The sequence below is a fragment of the Macaca mulatta genome, chromosome 8 (genome assembly GCF_049350105.2).
Source record: "Macaca mulatta isolate MMU2019108-1 chromosome 8, T2T-MMU8v2.0, whole genome shotgun sequence".
NCBI classification, from domain to species: domain Eukaryota; kingdom Metazoa; phylum Chordata; class Mammalia; order Primates; family Cercopithecidae; genus Macaca; species Macaca mulatta.
The window spans coordinates 154869444-154885886 of record NC_133413.1 but is presented as its reverse complement, the minus strand read 5'-3'; the positions used below and the strand labels follow the sequence as shown (position 1 = coordinate 154885886).

Genomic DNA, 16443 nt, shown 5'->3' with positions numbered 1-16443 from the left:
GATGGGGGTTCGGACTAGCAGAGGATTAGATTCCGGTGGATTAGGGGTCTGGAGTCCCCTCTCCCGGAAGTCTCTCCGCTTGCTACTGTGGAGACCTAAGGGGTCCCGCACCCGACAGAGATGGGTAGCCCGCGGGGATTTTCATTTGTGCCCTTCCCCTGCGGGTAGCCGGGCGAGAGCCCCTACCACACGAGCCTGAGTCTTGGGGGACAAAGACGCAGGCACACCCCGCCGTAGGGGTCGGCAGCTGCCGCTGGCTCGTGGAGCGTGGGTGCTGCGCCGGCGCCGCAGCTCGCGTGGGCCTCCCTACCCCCAGGTGAGCGTCCCTCCGCGACTCTCGCGGGCCCCGCCCCCTCCCCGCCCACCTCCTGCAGGGGCGGGCCCTTGGAGGCCCTCGCACTCCCATTGGCTCTGACCCCTGCGCTTTCTCGCCCCAAGCGGCGCTGCCATTGGCCCCGCGCGGAGCTCACGTGACGGGGAAGACGAGGGGGTGGTGGCGGCGGGGCGGGGGGAAGCGCACAGCGAAAACAAAGATGGCGGCCGTGCCGGGGTCGGTGGCCGCAGCTCCTGCGGGGCGACGCGCGGGCCGGGCCCACTGAGGCGGCGGCGCAGGGAGCGGGGCTGCGGGGTCGCGGCGGCGGCGGCGGGAGAGCGGCGGGAGCGCGCGGCACCCTTAACTTCTAGTCGCGGGAGCGCGCCGGCATCCGCCCGCCGGGCCGGCCGGTCGCTATGTCCGGCGCCGAGGAGGCCGGCGGGGGCGGCCCGGCCGCGGGGCCCGCGGGCGCTGTGCCGGCCGGGGTCGGGGTCGGGGTCGGAGCCGGGCCCGGGGCGGCCGCCGGGCAGGCGGCGGCGGCGGCGCTGGGCGAGGCGGCGGGGCCTGGGCTCCCGGACGAGGCGGGCTTGGCGGGCGCCCGGCAGCTACAGCTGCAGGAGGCGGCCGGCGACCCCGACGCGCCGCCCAAGAAGCGGCTGCGGGCAGCCGAGGCGGCCGAGGCGGCGGCGGCGGCGGCGGCGGCCGGCAGCGGGAAACTGGAGGAGCGGCTCTACTCGGTGCTGTGCTGCACCGTGTGCCTGGACCTGCCCAAGGCCTCCGTGTACCAGGTAGGGCCGCCGGCCGACCCCGACCCGGCCCAGCCCGGGGCTGCAGCCCCCGCTGCTGGGCCCCAGGATCCGCGTCTCTTTGGAGGCCAGGCCCGCGGGGCCCGGCGGCCAGGAACTCTCTCCGGCCCTTACAGCCACTTCCTCGCCCAGCGGGGCTCCAGCGCCTGCTTTGAAGCTCCTCGTTGTCTTCCTCTCGGGGCTTTATTTTCAGCTCAGGACCCCCCTTTTCTGTTTTCTGATCCACGTTAATTCCCGATCTCAATCGCTTGTCTTCCGATTACTTCTCCCTTCTCTTTTCTAGACTTCCCCACGGTCCCCTCAACACTCCTCCAACCCACACCTTCAAACTGACCCTTACCCCACAACTGCTCCCCTCAACCCACCCGGTCCCAAGCTCCCTGGGCTCAGAGTCCTGTGCTCCAGAGCTCCTTCCCCATTCTTCTGGCAGCCACACCCCCGAGCTTGTCCCTCCACTCCTGAACATCCTATGGACATCTTTTCTACCTTCCTGGGTGGAAAAATCCTTTCACTTTGTCCATTTCCACTTCATCTTGAAGAACAGTAGGGAGAGGGGATTGCTGCTTGTCGGGATGAACCATTTGCAACAAGCCCCACAGTCTGGGTACCTTTTCCAGGCCCAGGCAAACCCCGCATCCACCTGGACCTGCCATGCCCCATGCTAGGCTCCTGCCCACCTCACCCAGGCCAGGCCAGGCCAGGCTTCCCAGGCAGCCAGTGCTCCAGGAGGCCGGCCCACCCCTCCTCCCCCATCTTCACATCCACATGGCAGTTGGACTCAGCCCTTAAGCAATCTAGGGCTGTTAGAGAGGGTACCTGGTCCAGGTGGGTTTGACATGACCCTTCCCAGGTAGCAGGGACAAACTGGTTGACACGCAGAGGCAGAGTACAGTGTCCCCACCTTCCCTGTGTCTTCCCCTCCTTTCAACTCCCCAGTCCTTGTGAGAAATGAAGCAGGTTCCCTATCAGCTTTCTTTACACTTACAGGAGCTGGAAGTAAAGTAGCTAACGGGGCCTCGTTTCCCTGCTTGTGTTTAAACTAGGGGCCTGGATGAGGAGCTACTTTTGTAACAGGTGGTGTAGGGCTAGTCTGGGTTACCATTTCCCCAAACTCTGGATCTCCAAGTCCTTGCTCTGGCATGACCTTATTGGGAGGATCCCAGTGTGCCTGGGTAGGGAGAGATCGCTGGCTCTCACCCACCTTCCTGGGTGTCAGGCACCAGGACCAGCTAGGGGAGCACTTTTCAGAGCCACTGGCTCCGAGTTAGCAGTTACTTCTTGGCTTTGGCAGTACCTTGGCTTCCAAGATGTGCCCACTCTCCAGCTCCCTTTTCCTGGCTCACAACCTTCGATCCTCCCAGGTGGAAGAACTCTCCTTTATTTGAGACGGAGTCTCTCTCTGTCACCCAGGCTGGAGTGAAGTGGCACAATCGCGGCTCACTGTAACCTCCGTCTCCCGGGTTAAAGCAGTTCTCCCTACCTCCGCCTCCCGAGTAGCTGGGGTCACAGGCACCTGCCACCATGCCCGGCTATTTTTGTATTTTTTAGTAGAGACAGGGTTTCGCCATGTTGGCCAGGCTGATCTCGAACTCCTGACCTTGGGTGATCCGCCCGCCTCAGCCTCCCAAAGTGCTGGGATTACAGGCCACTGTACGCGGCCAGAACTCTTTTTTTCTTGGATCTCGAGGGAGACTCCAACAAGCCAAGCCAATGGTGTGAGGTCACAGGGGAACAGAGAATTCTCCTTGTCTCCCCACTGGTGGGTGGGCTGGAGCTGCAGCTGGACCTGGTGATGATGGGCCACATGATACTGGTCCCTGGTGCACTCTGTCTCCCAGCTAGGCTGGCCCAACACAGAGTGATGGCTCTGCTTCTGACCGGAGCTCCTGGTGACCAGGCCTTAGCCTGGCTGGTTCAAACCGGCCTGCACTGTGCGGAGCAGAGTTCTGCCCTGGGCAGCCAGAGGCAGGGAGCTGAGCAGGTGTAATGGAGACCAAAGGCACTGGGGCTGCCCTGGCTGGTGGCCCTCCCTGGCCTGAGGGCTCTGCTCAGTGACTTCCCTGGGAACAGAGCAGCTGAGCGAGGAGTGCTGTGGGCACTGGCCTCCCCGAATGCTGCTGAGAACACCTCCGGGGGGGTGGCCCTCTGCTGTGAGTGGCGCCCCCGGAAGGTCAACACAGACCTGGAGACCTGGACTCCTGCCTGCTCTGCTCCCTGGAGAATCTGGGCACAGATGGTGTGGGCCTCTACATGCTGCCTTCTGTGTGTCCCTGGTTGGGCCCATGCTGGCCATCACCCCAGCTTGGGCTCAGTCTGCCATATTCTACTAGCCTTCCTTGGTGACTGTGTTGATTGGCTGTCTCGAGCCAGCCAGTGTCAGGAATGCAGCAGGTTCTACTCTCTGTTCCTGCTACAATGCTTTTCCTGACCCCAGCAGAACACATGGCTCAGGGTGGGCACCAGCCAAGCTGGGGGCTGACTCAGACAGTCCCCAACTCTGGTGAGATGAAGATGGGAGTATCCATGCTGAACCTTGTGTGTTGTGCCTGGCACTGGGGCTGTGGGGGACAATCCCATGGGCCTCTGGAGTTGGCTGGGTCCTCAGTAACTCGAGAGCTTGTCATCCAGATACCAGATGCCACCAGTGCTGGCAGGGAAGCCTCGGGTGGTGCCCCAGGTCTGAGCCCTTGGGCCTGCAGGGCCGGCTGACCCACAGGCCTGTGCCTGCACGATGATGCCTCGCAGGCTGGGAAACCTGCTTGGGTATCAGACTGAGGCCCTCGTGCAAACGGTTTCTGCCACCGCCGAGTCCTGCGTCACGTCAGGTTGGGGCTGCAGCCGGTACAGCAAGACCCAGCTTTGATGTTCTCTGTGTGGGTGTTGGATGTGTCCTGGGTGACTGGCCTGACAAGGTGTACAGCCACCTTCTGGAGTCTCAGGTGGGTGGCAAGAGGGCTAGCAGGGCCAGCAGGGACACCCGTGCAGGAGTTTCTGGACTATTCAGGCCGAGCAGGTGGTCGGGTGGCTCCTGCTGGCTCCCTGCTCTGTGGCCTGAGGGCAGTGTGGCCTGTTGGCACCTCTGCCCATGGGGCACCTCCTCTGGGAAGACACAGCCTCACTAGTGCCCGGGACGTTGCAGCCGCAACCTCATCCCTGACTTCTCTCCCTCTGATTTGGCCCTTCAGATGAGGCCCAGTGTGGTCCTGCATAAGACAGACCTGGCCCTGACCCTTCCTGCTGATGTCAGCTGAGACCCTGGGCCTTGGTGCTGGCACCTGGAGGAAGGGACTGCACATTGTTCCCACCCCTCTTGGGGCATTCTTAAGGCAAAAACAAGCTCACTCTCGTGTAAGGACCGGGCTGAGGCCTCTCAGATGTGTTCCAGCCGCTCCCTGTAACTCAGCCCTGCACAGTGCCCCGCCACTCCCGTGCCCTCCTGCCTGAGGTGTCCTCTCTCTCCCCCTGCCCACCTCTTGGGCCCGACAGAGGCAGCGCTCCCACTTTGAGATTTTCTCTCCTTGCTACAAGGATCCTCTCCTGCCCCATCTATCCAGGGTGTGTCCACTCTGTCCTGTGGGTGGGTTGGTGTATGCACCTGCCCTCCCGCCTGTAGCGCCCATGTCTCTGCCACATCTTGACGGTCCCATTGATAACAGCCCAGGAAGCAGAGATGACTCCTCTCTGCCTGAGCCCCACAGCCCCAGCCAGTCCAACAGTGCACAGTCCTGTGGGGATGGAGTCACCATCCACATGTCCAAGGAGCTTCGGGCCCCTGTTCCCCAGTCTCCTGGGCAGCAGTACGGGGCTGCAGCTGACTTGCTCTTTGCGGTGAGGAAAGTGGCAGAAAAGAAAGATCTTTGTAACTATGTCTGCTTAGGTATTTAAAACTCACAGGAGCAAGGAAGAGGTTCTGGAATCTGGCTAATTGAGAATTTTTATTTTCTGTGGTGGTTATCATTTGAGTTACTTTTAGATCTAAGCAGCCTTGTTCTGAATGTGAGCCTGACTCTGGGTATTGACTGGCCCCCGTTTGAGGTCTGACAGCAGTAGCAGTTGAGGGATTTCAAATCCAGCCTGGGCAGAGGGTTTGAGTCCTGGCTTCACACTTAACCAGCTGTGTGGCCTTGGACAATGTGCCGGTCCCTCTCAGACCCATGTTTGATCCAGGAGGTCAGGGGCCGAGCATGTGGGGTGTGTCCTGAAGCACCACTGGCCCTGGTGGGGCCTGCATGCAGATGGCAGAGGAAGGGGAACCTCCAACTGGCTGAGCAGCGCTTTTGTGGTTTGTGCCACAGGGAAGCCCTTTGGCTGCATTTTGGCTCTGACGACCTCTGTCAAGGGCCGGTGGGTCCCTCAGCCCTAGGTGAGTGAGGGCACTGCTCCCATGGGCCTGGGCACTATGCCATCCTCCAGTGGAAAACAGGGGGTCCCCAGGGTCTGAGAGACCCATGCAGTCCAGGCTCGAAAAGCTTCCTACGAGGCCAGCTGACCATAGGGACCTTGGGACCACCAGAAAGTCGGGGCCCTTGGCTGGGGGACAGGGTCAGGGCTCCTTCTTGAGCCTGTTTAGCCCATCCAGCTCCCCTTTAACCCCAGGGAAGAAGTAGCTCAAGTGGAGATCCTGGGTCTGCATGAGCTGCCTGTAGCTCGCAGTGGGGAGGGCTGGGTGCTGTCCTGAGGATGCAGGTGCAAATGGCCATTTCTGGGCCACCTGTGTGTATCAGCATCTGCAGAGGGGCCTGGGGTCTGGCTCCTGGGGTTGGCAGCCCCAGCAGCTCCGCCATGGCTGCCCAAGGTGGTGATACTTCCTCTGTGCCTGCTGGGTGTGGGGCAGTGCCACCCTGTCCCATCCCACCTCATCAGCACAGAATGAAGCTGGTCCTATACTCATCACCTGTGCACGTGAGGAAACTGAGGCCCCAAGAGGAGAGCCCAGGGTCATACTACTGGTGACCTGTGGGCTGGGGTCTGAGCCCAGCACTGTGGCTTCAAGCCCACATCTGCCCTAGGAGGGGCCAGGAGGCCCTGTGATGTTATTACCCTGTGATGACAGTCCACTGTGATGTCATTCCCTCGTGGTAGCATTACCTGCAGTGTCACCCCGTGACATCATTTCCCCCATGTGACATTCCTGTGATGTCACATGTTGCCATCCCCTGTGATATCACCCCTATGATGTCATCCCCTATGTCAGTCCCCCCATCATGTCAGTTCCCCACAATACCATCCCCTCTGATGCCAATACTCCCTCTGATGTCAACCCCGTGATGTCAGCCTGCCACGATGTCATCCCCCTTTGATGTCATCTATGTGATATCATTCTGTGATGTCACCCCCATAATGCCATTCCCCTGTGATGTCATGTTTCTGTGATGTCAGTCCCCCCATGGTGTCAGTCTCCCATGATGTCACCCCGTGATGTTATTTCCCATGTGACATCACCCCAGTGATGTCATCCCCATGATGTCATCCTTGGTTGTGGGGGAGTGTGGGATTCCCTCCTCTCGCCTCCCGTGGAGTCTTCTTGGCTGGTAGTGAGAGGTGGCCTGGCCTGGGTGCTGCAGCAGCTGCTCTTGAAGGTGCCTGGGCTCTTGGGGGCCTTGCCCCATGCCATCCCCTGGACCGTGTGGAGCCCTCCAGGGCCCAGCTTCTGTCAGGTGGTGGGCACAAGTCAGAATCAGGTGCATCTGACCAGATGCTGCCAGGGCCAAGGATGCAGCTGCCTGTGGCCTGGCCTTGGTGTGGAGCCAGAGTCTTGCTCAGGGGCTGAGGGGACCCAGATGGTGGGGAAGGCTCTGGAGCTTGTGACGGGTGACCGTCCTGCTGTGGACAGACCTCCTGGGCTGAGTGTTGGTCGGGCCCGGGCCGTGCACCTGGAGGGTGTCCCTTGACCAGTGAGGAGGGTCTGGGGGTGGGTGTGGCTATGTCCCTTGGCTGCTGGGCCAGTGTGGTCCAGGGAACCTTAGGGACTCCCTGTGTTCTGACTTGAGTGGCAGGCACCATTGCGGCTGAAGGGGCAGTGGCCCTGTGTCTCCTCAGAGCTTGCAGTTCCTCTCAGAGGCCCAGAGGGAGCCAGAGGAGGGCAGGGCCACTGCTGCCTCCCCATGGTATGGAATTGACTGAGCCCATGCTGGGGTCTAGAGGCCCCAAAGGAATGAGGCCTATGGCCAGGGACTGGCCCAGGAGCTGGGGTAGCTTTCGGGGGAGAGGCTGGCAGTGCTGGGAGGTAAGTGGTGATGTGCTCAGTAGCTTCAGTGCTCCCTTGGGAGGGTCCAGGACTCCACCTCGAATCTTCCTGGGCTATCCAGAGCCAGGAAGAGAGGCCAGATGGCCTTAGTGGGTGGGATCAGGTGCTCCAGCCCTGCCTGGAACTCCCTTGGGGGCTGGGCCACAGCCAAGAAGAGTACCGTTGTGCCTGTGCTCAGGACACACTGCACGTGCAGAGCTGGGCCCAGAACCTCGTCCAGGGGACGCGGGCAGTCTCATCAGGTGTCTAGAGCTGGCCACATGGAGGGGTACGCCTCCAGGGTGGGGGGCTGTGAGAAGGCAGTGGTGTGGGCCCTTGGTCTGTGCCTCCCGTGGGACAGCTGCTTCAACAGCGTCTGTGCCCACTCCTGCCCAGAGTCCACCCACCGCTGACCCCTGGACTTAGCTGGTGGATTTTCACACCTTCTCCTGGGGCAGGCCTCAGCTTGTCCCCACCCAATCAGAGCCAGACTCAGGCAGCTGTGTATGTTTTAATTATTTATTTATTTATTTATGAGACAGAGTCTCACTCTGTCTCCCCGGCTGCAGTGCAGTGGCGCCATCTCGGCTCACTGCAACCTCCGCCTCCCGGGTTCACGCCATTCTCTTGCCTCAGCCTCCCGAGAAGCTGAGATTATAGGCATGCACCACCACGCCTGGTTAATTTTTGTATTTTTAGTAGAGACGGGGTTTCACCATGTTGGCCAGGCTGGTCTTGAACTCCTGACCTCAGGTGACCTGCCTGCCTCGGCCTTCCAAAGAGCTGGGGTTACAGGTATGAGCCACTGCCTGTCATTTTAATTTTTAACCAAACTGAGAACTTGAGAATTGAATGCAGGTAATGGGTGGTGGTCATGTGGAGGTGGATTCCATGAAAAAGGGCTTTGTCCCCACTGTCGGTTCTCCACATGTAGGTCCTTTGACTCAGCAGACCTTAGGCCTGGTTCACAGGTGCTGAGCAAACAGCCCCAGCATCTGGCCGCTCCTTAGCTTGGGGTGCACAGGCCGCTGAAGCAACAGGATGGCAGCTCAGGCTTACCAGGGCCCCACATGTGCAGGGGTGGCCTCCCAGCACCACCAGGCAGGGCCCTGTGAGTGTCCCCTCCCTGACACACACCTTGTAGAGAGGCTGGGCCTGGGCAGGCCCCTCTGCTGCACCACATCCCATTCTCAAGAGGGTCCCAGGTCCCAAAGGAAGCCGGTGGCCCAGTGGCTTTCTGGAGGTTTGCATGGCTGGCAAGCCTGGGCCAGCTGCTGGAGAGGCATCAGGACAGGAGCAACTCTGCTGACTGCTCCCTTCAGTGAGTTGTGAGTCTTTTTTTTTTTTTTTTTTTTTTTTTTTTTTGAGACGGAGTCTCGCTCTGTAGCCCAGGCTGGAGTGCAGTGGCCGGATCTCAGCTCACTGCAAGCTCCGCCTCCCGGGTTCCCACCATTCTCCTGCCTCAGCCTCCCGAGTAGCTGGGACTACAGGCGCCCGCCACCTCGCCCGGCTAGTTTTTTGTATTTCTTAGTAGAGACGGGGTTTCACCGTGTTATCCAGGATGGTCTCGATCTCCTGACCTCGTGATCCACCCGTCTCGGCCTCCCAAAGTGCTGGGATTACAGGCTTGAGCCACCGCGCCCGGCCGAGTTGTGAGTCTTTAGGTGGGAGGCACATCACATCCCTGTCACTCCTGTCTGGCCCTGGAATGCCTCAGCCTGCACACCCCACTCCAGCCAGGGCTGTGGGAGCTGTGTCTGCTCAGGTACAAAAGGCTTTGTTTGCTCTTGGACCTCTTGGTTCTGGTTTGGGCTTCCCGCCTCCCATGCTGGGAGCCCCTACGGGCTGGGACCGCAGCTTGCTGAGTGTCTCTCAGTGGCACCAAGTGGACGCTCAAGGCTTATGTTGAGGGAGTGAGAGCCAGGATGGGCCACTGGCCGTGCTGGGAGCCCACACAGGCAGGGAGCCCAGCGGGAGGTGCCCTGCTCCTGCCAGCCCTGGTTACCCCAGCAGGCTGGGCACCCACTCAGAGCCCCCACTCCCACTCGCACTCCCCAGGCACTCCCCGTGTGCTCACCTGCCTTTGTCCTGGGCCAGCTTGGCTCCTGCCTTCCAGCTCTGAGGAGGCCTCTGCAGGTAGCCGATCTCCCTGGATGGGGGGACAGCTGCCTCCTCTCACCTGGGCTCCCTGGGGAGGGCTGGAATAGAAGGGCCAGGCTAGGCTGGTCCTCTCAGGACCTCTCTGAGCCAGATCCTCTCAACCCAGGATGAATGGCCTTTCTGAAGACCTAGAGAACATGCCTGCCCCAGTGTGGGAGCCGTGTCCGCTCCCCACCTGACAGTGTTGGCCAAGAGCCCAGCGTTTCTGGAGGGCTCCCAAACTCTGGACCTGTAGGGGAGTCAGGGCAGTCGCTGGTCCTTAAGGGAAAAGCCTGGCTCTAAGCCTCAGGTGGCTGCACCCATCACTGCCAGGGCGAGCTGTCACCTCTGTGAGCTGATGAGGCCTTGCCCTTAGGACCTCTAATCTCTGCAAGAACCCAAGCTGGCTCTGCCTGTCTCTCCTGAGCAGCTCTCAGTGTTCACCATACTCCAGCACGACTCGGGACAGGCACATGCGCCCCTCTGCACTAGCTGGAGTCCCTCAGGACACCTGGCCAGAGCTGACGGGCATGGGCGGGTGTGTGCGAGCATAAGCCCGCAGGTCTGTGAGCTTCGTCTCCCTTTCCTTCTTCGCAGTGTACTAATGGTCACTTGATGTGCGCTGGCTGTTTTATCCACCTACTAGCAGATGCCCGGCTGAAGGAGGAGCAGGCCACGTGCCCCAATTGTCGTTGTGAGATCAGTAAGAGCCTCTGCTGCCGGAACCTGGCTGTGGAGAAAGCCGTGAGCGAGCTGCCTTCAGAGTGTGGCTTCTGCCTGCGCCAGTTTCCCCGCTCCCTCCTGGAGAGGCACCAGAAAGAGGAATGCCAGGACAGGTAACTGAGGGTCAGGGGTTCAGCCTCACAGGCAGGGCTGAGGACTGCTGGAAGCCCACCCTGGTGCAGCAGGGCCCTGTGCAGGGGGGTCTGGCCGTCCCTGCTGCCTGGGCCTCGGAGGCCACCTGTGTAGCCCAGCGACGGCCCTGGGGGACGGTGCCTGCACAGGATGAGAACAGGCAGGTTCTGCGTCCAGTTGTTACCCAGACATGAGCCTAGCCTTCCAGCGCTCTTTGTGGCTGTGGGGGAGCCTCTTGAAGGGCCCAGGACAGCGTGTCCAACACAGGACCTCAGGGAGCTTGGTGTGAGGCTACACTGCCCATGGCTACCCATCCAGTGGAGGCAGCCACCAAGTCTCCTGCAGTGAGGCTGTACAGGACCGCCGCTGCCAAGCAGAGGAGAGAACCACGCCGCGGTGCGGGGCATGTGGGCTCAAGCTTGCACTGTTCCTTCCCCTCTCTCTCCCTGTTACTGCCTGTCTCCTTCCTCTCCACACACTGCCACTCTGACTTCATCCTGGGGGCTGGGCTCACAGTTACGTGTGTCCTGCAGGAAGGGGTTCTTAGCTGGATGGAAGCCATGTGGGAGGACAGCTTGTTGCAGCCGCCTGTTGGGGGCTCAGGCTGTGAGTGATGTGCCTGCCTCCCCCAGGGTAACCCAGTGCAAGTACAAACGCATCGGCTGCCCGTGGCACGGCCCCTTCCACGAGCTGACAGTGCACGAAGCTGCATGTGCCCACCCGACCAAGACAGGCAGCGAGCTGATGGAGATCCTAGATGGGATGGACCAGAGCCACCGCAAGGAGATGCAGCTGTACAACAGCATCTTCAGCCTGCTCAGCTTCGAGAAGATCGGCTACACAGGTGAGGCGCCCCGCCGCCTGCTGCATGCCACACAGGTGTGGGCGTGGGGGGCTGGCAGCCAGGAGCCTGGGGGCAGCAGGCTCTGGGCACTGGGCACTGACGGCACCAGACGGCTGGGCTCTGGACGAGCTCCCGGTGGACAGGAGGACACCTCGGGCAAGAAGAGAGGCCGGAGACTGAGCAGAAGGAGAGGCCGAGGCAGACCCCAGGTGCACACCTGTGTGGCTCTCACGGCAGCCCCGCCCACCTGTCCTCCCCACCCTGGCTTCACCACCCCCGCAAGGTGGCATCTCACTGTGGGGCTCCAGAGCCTCAAGACAGTCAGGGTCTAACCAGAAAGCAAGCAGGTCTCAGGGCGCCTGGGAGCTAGGGGCCTGCCCCTCGGACCCTGGAGCGAGAAGAGCACCCTGCCGAGTGAGGTCCTGCCTACAGGCAGTCACTGCCCCAGCCGTGGGCCTCTCAAGGCTGGCACGAAGCTGTGCAGGGACAGGGCTCCAGAACAAGCTGAGGGTGCCCGACTCAAACTGTAGAACCGGGAGTGGACACCCACAGACGCACAGGCTGGATGCGTGCGCAGGCACACTGGATCTCTGGGCCACTGCCACCGCCTTTGAACATGTCGGGGAGCAGGAGCCAGGCCAGAGTCTGGCCCAGAGGACAGCAAGAAGCACCTGTTGATACTGGGGCCACTGGAGGAAGCTCCGTCCCTCTACTCTCAGCCCACACCAGGCGGCCAGCTCAGAGCACCAGGCGTGGCGCAAGCAGGGCGGTCATGGGCAGCCAGTCTCGCCCTGCTGCCTGGACTGTGCCCAGCGGGATGTGGGCCCAAGCAGGCCAGAGAGGCTGAGGGCCTGGGGTCTCTGCGGCAGCCACAGCCTGTGGTGAGTAGCAGCCTTAGCTGTCCTGGAGATACCAGGGTCTCATGGAGTCTAGGCAGGCTGGGGCACTGTGGCTGCGGCCGTGGCCAGGTGGGAAGCCCCATTCATACAGGAAAGACTGGCCACCTGGGAACCCACGCCTCCGCGGAGGGACTTGCCGGCCACAGGCTGTGGGCTGCCCAAGAGGACTATGCAGGCAGGGCTGCCTGCTGACTGGCAGCTCCGGATCAGGCCTGGCGCCCTTGGACCTGGTGCTCCCCTCGGGCAGGGCTGGGTGCCGCAGCCGCCTGCTGGCTTTTCTGGCAGCTCCTCTGTATCAGAACCAATAAAGTGCACTTGTTCTCGGAACCGCATCCTGTCTGTGTGTCTGCTTACCCCGCCCTGGGGGACACCCGGGACTCGGGGCGATGAGGGAGGCCAGCGTGGGTCGGGCACGCCTGGGGTGTGGCCTGACACGTGCAGCCTCTGGACTCTCTCCAGCTAATCCATGTTGATTCTGTTTGTAGTTGTTCCCCTCAAAGCTTGTGTGCGCCTCCATTTGCCATAGTTGCGTTTGGCTTGCTTGTGACAAGCAGAGCTCGGTGCCCGGGTAAGTTGCCTTCCTCCCCGGCTGAGCCTGCCCTCGGCCTGGTCAGGGAAGGCGTTGCTGCCCAGCCCTGCCCACACTAACAGCCGGCTCTTTCCGGCCCTGTCTGTCTCCACAGAGGTCCAGTTCCGGCCGTACCGCACAGATGACTTCATCACGCGCCTGTACTACGAGACACCCAGGTTCACAGTGCTGAACCAGACGTGGGTCCTGAAGGCTCGCGTCAATGACTCGGAGCGCAACCCCAACCTGTCGTGCAAGCGTACGCTGTCCTTTCAGCTCCTCCTCAAGAGCAAGGTCACAGCACCACTGGAGTGCTCCTTCCTGCTGCTCAAGGGCCCCTACGATGACGTGAGGATCAGCCCTGTCATCTACCACTTCGTCTTCACCAACGAGAGCAACGAGACGGACTACGTGCCACTGCCCATCATTGACTCCGTGGAGTGCAACAAGCTGCTGGCCGCCAAGAACATCAACCTGCGGCTCTTCCTGTTCCAGATACAGAAGTAGGGCAGGGCCTCAGGACGCCCAAGGAGCTGACGGGCAGCATCCCAGCACCGCTGCCCTGTCCACCTGGCTGGCAGCTGCTTCACGGGACTATCTGATCATTTTAGCAAAGGAGGAGAACAAACGAAGCCAACACAGGGCAAGTCTGCATGTGTGCGTGACAGGACCCCCGCCTCCGGCTCACCCCCTGACCCCTGCCTCCCCTCCTTCCGAGGGCCGCCAGAGGCTGGGCTGACCCGAAGAGGAGATGGTGCACCAGGCACCCCGAGGCTCAGAGACGGTGGCAGCAAGGAGGCCGAGAGGCACAGCGACCCTGCCCCAGCCCTTCGGTGCAGTCAGGCGGCAGGGCTGCTCCATCCCTGCGGGTTCCGGCCGGGCGCGGGGGCCTTGCTGACGTCAGACGGGATATCCGAATATCTGATAGCAATTAAAAGGCAGCCTTGTTTCGTACTTTCTGTTTTGTTCGAGGGGAAGGCATGGCTGTGAATGGACAGCGTGGGAGCTTTGGTTTGGCCTGGGGGTCAGAGCCTGCCCCGTCCCCATCTCTGTGCCCGCACACGTTCCCCGAGGAAGACTCAGAGACGCTGCCTCCCCCTACACTCTGTCATGGGGTCTTGAGACTGAGGCTTGGGCAGGGAGATCCAGGTAGGGTCGGGGCTGCCCTGGCCAACTGGCCACTCCCAGGGAGACAGGACTCAGCCACAGGGCTCAGCAGACATTTTCGGAAAGCAGGGTGAAATTGTCTCTTCCCAGGAAAAAGATTAAACTCCTTGCAGGCTCTTTGATAAGTTACACAATTTTAGTGAGAAAGAGTCTATTTACTGTAAATTCAGCCTTGAGGGCCCAGCGTCCCCAGGCTGTGCGGAAAGCTTGGGTTAGTGCTTGGGTGCCTGGCTGGGTGAGAGTCTGAGGGGTGTCCCCCATGCTGCTCTCGGGGTCCTGCTGCTGGCCCTGCATTCAGGCTCGCTTCAGAGGTCAGAGGTTGGACAGCCCAGCTTCTCACCTTGAGGGAGGTGGGCCCTTCCCATCCTCACCCTGGCTGCCGCCTGGTATGCCCTGTGGTGGCTGAGCAGGGCTAGCTTAACAGGGTGGGAAGGAACCCTGCCTGGAGGAGTGAGCCCCGGTCCTTTCTTCCCCTGGGACTCTCAGGGCTACTGGGAAGGGTACAGCTTGCTTCCCCGACCTTTGCTTAGGAGATGTGGCTCTTCCCTGACAGCTTTTTGTTGCTTCAGTACCAAAGAACTGGTTTCCTCTGCTCCAGTCAGGTGCATTCACATGCCTCACAGCAGCCCCACCCGCCCCACCTGGCTGCCGGGGCCTGGCCCGCATTGTCCTGTGCTTTCCTCCTCACGGGTCGAGGGCTGAGAAATGGAGAGAAGGAGCTGGGGGGCAGAATGCAAGTGCCATCATCCGGGCGGCTGACCATGGCACAGCCCAGCATGACCCTCCCAGTCAGCTCTTCCCTCCTGAGCTGCCGCACTGCCCCTCACAGGCTGCAAGCTTCTGGGCTTTTTCTGAGAGTCCTGTGGGTTTCTACTCCCAGGCCAGGGCGTGTGGCCTGCTGGGAGTGCTTCGCTGCCGGAGCCTTATATCCCACAAAGCTGATGTGGCCTGGCCACCAAGGGCATGGGAAGGCCCCATGGTTGGTTTTCTGCTGTCCACAAAGAAAGACCCCACCCAGCCCCCAGCACATCCTTGGGAGCAGCTGCCTCTGACTCAGGCACCACCAGGGCTGCGATTTGGGGCTGCCCTCCGCCATGCTCCACCCACAGGCACAGAGGGATGGGCTGTGGCTCCGCATCTCCGTGTCTTTGGAAGCCCGACACCCTCTTGGGCAGTGTTTCTGGGTCCAAGGTGATGGTGTGGGGGGCATGGGTGGGGCAGGCTTGCCCTGTCACCTGTTTGGGTGCGTGTGTGAGAGACTGACTCAATGGAGGGACAGGCCCCGGCATGTCTCTGGGGTGGGGAAGGTGGGAGGCTTGTTCTTCATGGGTTCAGCTGGGCTGGGATGCCAGGGGCCTGGAGGCAGCACATCTCTGCAGGTTGGGGGGCCACATGGAGAAAGGAGACCTGGGGCTGTTGAGGTCCTGCAGCCCCACATGCACAGTCCTCGGGCAACCAGTCCTGTGGGAGTTCAGGACAGGAGGGGCCGGCCTGAGGGTAAGGGCAGTGTCCACACAAGGCCCTTCAAGATGTGGGTGCCTCAAGTCTGCAAACGCGGCCCAGTGTCCTCAGCAGGGCATCTGCCCCGTGACCATGACGTGCAGCAGCTGAAACTTACGACCTGGGGGAGCCAAGCACCTGGGAGGACCACAGTGTGTCCTCAGCCACCGGGCACTGGCACACAGGCTTCCCGTGGCATTGTCAATGTGGGCCACATGTGACGGGGCCGCCGCACACACGGCTTGTGTTCAACACCCTGAGACATCTTGGCATCCCGACCTGCTCCTTTGTCATCTCGGAGGATGGGGGCGTGGGGGTCCGGACTCCGCAGAAGTGGGGCGGCATAGCCTAACCCAGGCCCCACGTTTCTCCCTCCCTTGTCTCACCCCCACCCCCTGGTGAGCACCACATCCCTCAATTTGCCCAGAGTGAGACATTTACAAAAATAATAAAAATAGGCCAGGCACGGTGGGTCACGCCTATAATCCCAGCATTTTGGGAGGCCGAGGCAGGCAGATGACCTGAGGTCAGGAGTTTGAGACCAGACTGACCAACATGATGAAACCCCATCTCTACTAAAAATACAAAAATTAGCTGGGCGTGGTGAGGGGTGTCTGTAATCCCAGCTATTCAGGAGGCTGAAGCAAGGAGAATCGCTTGAACCCAGGAGGCGGAGGTTGCGGTGAGCTGAGGTCCTGCCATTGCACTCCAGCCTGGGTGACAGAGTGAGACTCTATCTCAAAAAACAAAAACAAAAACAAAAATTAGCTGGGCGTGGTGGTGGGCATCTGTAATCCCAGCTACTCAAAAGGCTGAGGCAAGAGAATCACTTGAACCTGAGAGAAGGAGGTTGCAGTGAGCCCGGATCACACCATTGTACCCCAGCCTAGGCAACAAGAGAAATTGGATTGTCTCTGAAGGGGAATTGGGCTTCCAGGAGCTGGGCTGTCCTGTTGACCCTGGGGCTGGAGGGGATACTTAATCGTTGTCTAGGTAGCTCAGGGAGCCCCTCTGGTATCCAAGTCACCCTGTCTTCAGCTGTTCACCTGAGTCTTCTGCTTCTGAATCTCACTCTTCACTCCCTCCCTCGAGCCTCACTGTGCCCCTCGCACACCTCACCAGCTTG

General features: G+C 60.9%; 1 protein-coding gene and 1 long non-coding RNA gene across 5 annotated transcripts in view; one reads left to right on the top strand and one right to left on the bottom strand.

Moving 5' to 3' along the window:
• Window positions 1-16443, bottom strand: part of LOC114680370 (uncharacterized) — a 193357-nt gene that overhangs the window by 132769 nt on the left and 44145 nt on the right. The gene's annotated exons all lie outside the window — the stretch shown is intronic.
• Window positions 519-13604, top strand: CYHR1 (cysteine and histidine rich 1). Of its 4 annotated transcripts, none has more exons than XM_077944703.1 (4): window positions 519-550; window positions 10082-10320; window positions 10972-11183; window positions 12766-13604. In XM_077944703.1, the coding sequence occupies exons 2-4, from the start codon at window positions 10100-10102 to the stop codon at window positions 13155-13157; spliced, it is 825 nt and encodes a 274-aa protein (XP_077800829.1). In that variant the 5' UTR covers window positions 519-550; window positions 10082-10099; the 3' UTR covers window positions 13158-13604. The 4 variants fall into 4 exon arrangements, with proteins under 4 accessions (XP_077800829.1, XP_028708963.2, XP_077800827.1 ...); XM_028853130.2 differs by having other exon boundaries at window positions 519-1101; XM_077944701.1 differs by lacking the exon at window positions 519-550 and adding an exon at window positions 6315-8673 and having other exon boundaries at window positions 8996-10320.